We start from the raw sequence: 3,370 nt of genomic DNA, 5'->3' as shown, positions 1-3,370 counted from the left end.
GGTCACCAAGGTTGCTCGGGCCCTTCGAGATGTTGTTCCCTCCACAGCCTCCTCTCGCTCTCTGGCCTGTCTCTTCCTTAACGAGCGCTCTCGTCGCGCCAATCGTGCTTTGATCGTGATTCTGAGATCGTTTAAACGACGCTTTCCTGCAGGGGATAACCGACGATGTGCCGCTGCTCGTCGCCACCGCGGTCGTGCTCGTGATCGTCGCCGTTGTCGAACCACCGATAATGCCGGTAGCTACGCTGCTTACTCCAGATATCCTGCTATGATCAGACTCGTTTCTGGTCTTTACCAAATTCGTCAGCCTGTTGTCGGCCGCGCTTCTGACGCGACAGTTCTTTTCGGCCTGGTAGATTTGCGACGATTCTCCTCCAATGCTATCCGCTTGACTGACTTCGTTGGTGGATTCTAATCGTCTGGATCTGAAGCTGGAACTCAGGGGTCCTCTTTGAGGAATTCTCGAACCGGTAGAAGGGCTGATGTCTCGCGATCTACCTATCACGCTGTTCGGCGCGCTGAAGCCGTAATCTTGTTGCTTGCTTCGGTTCTTCAAGGCGAGGTACTCTTTATACGTGCCCCTACTCGTGTTCACGCCGACGTTCACTTTGTCCACCTTGCGTTCCAGTTTCTTGTCCGCGCGGCTAAGGTCGTCGTAGCTCGACGACGTTCCGTTCAACTTGTCCCTTCCTTCGTCTATCGATCTGGACCTCGAGTCTTGACGATATCTTCTTTGACTCTTTTGATCGGCGCTACTGTTCGATCTGATCAGTGGTTTCTCTCGAGACACCGAGAAATTCTGACTCTGTGTCTGATTCAACCACTCGTCCACCCTCTTCTGAACTTCGCCTTTGCGAAACAACACCTCTGGAACTCTGATTCGGCTGGTGTCCACGGTCACAGCCACTGGCGAAACGCACGAAGAGGAATTGTCCTCGGTCGGAGACGATGGAAGAACGTGTCTTACGGATTCCTTCTGCCTCTCCCGGGACCGCTGTCTCACTTGGGTCTGCTGGTTCACTTTCAGAACTGGTTGGGGTTTCTCCCGGCCCGGCGAACACTTGGGCTGCATCCTCGTCGCTAAGACTCTCGATTTTTCTTGCTGCTGTTTCTTCTGCTGATCCATCATGACAGCCTCGAAGTTCGACACGCTGATACTGCCGACGTCGCTCAAGTCCGACGATCTTCTGTAATCGAGATCCTCGTACTCGTCCAAGATGTTGTTCACCGATTGCGTGTCGATCGAGCTGATGCTCTTCGACTTGTTCCTGACTACGCTCTCGTCGCTACTCGAGTAACCGTGGTTCTGCTGTTGCTGCTGTCGATCGTGACTCGGCGGTCGTTTTGCTCGTTCTTTCGGTTTCTGATTCTGATACTTCAACACGGCGTTCTCGTAGCGTTGCAGAGGATTCTCTAAACCCGTTTCGATCGCCTCGTTCCTGTTTCTCTTTAAAGCTGGCGATTGCTTGATCTGTCTATGCTGAGCTAATTCTCTCTGATTCAACATCGAACTCTTCTGTAGCATCGGGATGCTCGGTTCACCACCGCGATACTCACCCTCTTGAACGATCTTCGGTTGAGCTATCGAACGGAAAGTGGTGAAACTCTGCACGTTCCTCGAGCTTAGAGCCGGAGCGGTGGCTTCTTTCGTCAGCTCTCTCCGCGTGATATTCGATCGAACGCGGCGATGGTCAATGCCCGGTACCGTGCCATCCTCATCGGCGAATGGAATGTTGCCGCCACCGGTTAAGGTCTTCAAGATTATTTCATCGTTCATTTTTCAGCGGTAATGCCAACGTACTCGCATTTTCGAATCTCCCAGGAAAAGTTCCTTTCTTCTTTCTGCCCTCCTGCAACGAACATTCCCGTCAAATTACTATGCATTACACGATACTTATACGTTGTTTAATATTTTCGCTGTAGACAGTGTACGAAATAACGTTAATTGCGTTGTCCATGTAAATTAAGAAACGAAATTTTGCAACACAATTACTCAACGACACGTCATCCTTTTAATCCGAAGTGAAAGGGTTAAAGATGGAGAGAACGCGAATGGCAAATTGAAAATGTTCGTTTGAAATTCCGCTCTGAAATTCATAATTCAGAGAGACGAATAGTTTTTGAATATTTGATGATACGATGGCACGAAGACACAAGCTTCCATAAAACGGTTCTCCCATCGGCTTCCGGTTAAGCGGCAACCGCACGTTCTACCAATGGCGGAGTATCCGGTAGTTGACCGATATCCGGTCGGAATTAATTCGGTTTTCGGGCCTGGGGCGCATTAGATATTGTAATGGTCGGCCACGTGCTCGTGCGTCGAATCGTTAAAGACCATAACGGCCGCTTGGAATTCAATGTACCTGCTCAACCGTTGTACGCTGAATATTGACTATCGAGCAGTATATTTACGCTCGTCGCGTATATTTATATCATCGATATATCAAAAGATTAGGTCCACCTTATGAATTCATAAATACGCTTTCCGTAACATAAACGACTTGTTAATCGTTCCACACATTCATTTCACACATACCCGTTAATCGTTATCAAAACGTTTAGTCAGGAATTCTCCCATGGGGATAGTACAAACTAATTCCTAATTATAATTTAATTAGCCATGGATTCCATTCGAGTTACACACTCCAATTGGTTAAACTCGTTTGTTTCTAAATTGCCTTTGTTTCGTCAGCATAAATTTCCAGCTACTTATTTCTCAACGACTACCCGCTGATCGTTCCAAGAATTCCAGACAATTGCAGACAAGCAATTCCGACTACATCGATAGGATCACAGGGATAGTACGGAGCAAATTCTCAAAAATTTCAGCGATAAATATCGAAACGTCAAGTCCTACTCGCCATGGCAGATTAGTTTCAATTCACGCGAGGGAATAGGATCACGAGCAGCGTAAATTGAATTAAACCGACGTCCCATCAAACGTATGTACTCCACACACCGTTCTAACGTTTCCCACGCGGCCTCGCCTCAAGGATCTCTCGACTGGAGTTCTACTTTTAGATCTGTTCATCGAGATATCGGCCGTGGGCCACCGCGTCGCCGGGAGATTCGTGCGTAGAAATATGCCTTGTTCGCCCGTGGCCCCGTTCTCTCTCTGAAATTGACCCACAATTAAGACGTCGACCGCATGCTGCCTCGAAAATCCGACCGAGAGACGCGATTACCAGTCTCTTTTTCTTCTCTTTATCGCGTTAACCTGGACCGCTAAACGACCAACAAAATCATTTCTTCCGAGACAATGCGCGGATCTGGTGAATAAAAGGAACGAAAAAACGAAAGAGAAAGAGAACGGAACGAAACAGAAGGTTCGTTGTAATTGTCATCTGGAAAAAATACATTCCAGCGGCGG

The 3,370-nt window shown here is 48.2% G+C and overlaps 1 protein-coding gene across 1 annotated transcript in view; it reads right to left on the bottom strand.

The window, feature by feature from the left end:
* Positions 1-3,370, bottom strand: part of LOC100742674 — a 167,652-nt gene that overhangs the window by 153,995 nt on the left and 10,287 nt on the right. The window contains exon 3 of the mRNA XM_033322033.1: positions 2-1,850. Within this exon, the coding sequence (XP_033177924.1) occupies positions 2-1,777 (1,776 nt within the window). The 5' untranslated portion in view covers positions 1,778-1,850. The remainder of the gene's footprint in view (position 1; positions 1,851-3,370) is intronic.

This window comes from Bombus impatiens, unplaced genomic scaffold (genome assembly GCF_000188095.3).
Source record: "Bombus impatiens unplaced genomic scaffold, BIMP_2.2 scf_0548, whole genome shotgun sequence".
NCBI classification, from domain to species: domain Eukaryota; kingdom Metazoa; phylum Arthropoda; class Insecta; order Hymenoptera; family Apidae; genus Bombus; species Bombus impatiens.
Note: the sequence above shows the minus strand (reverse complement) of the source record. Positions and strands in the feature narration are given on the sequence as shown.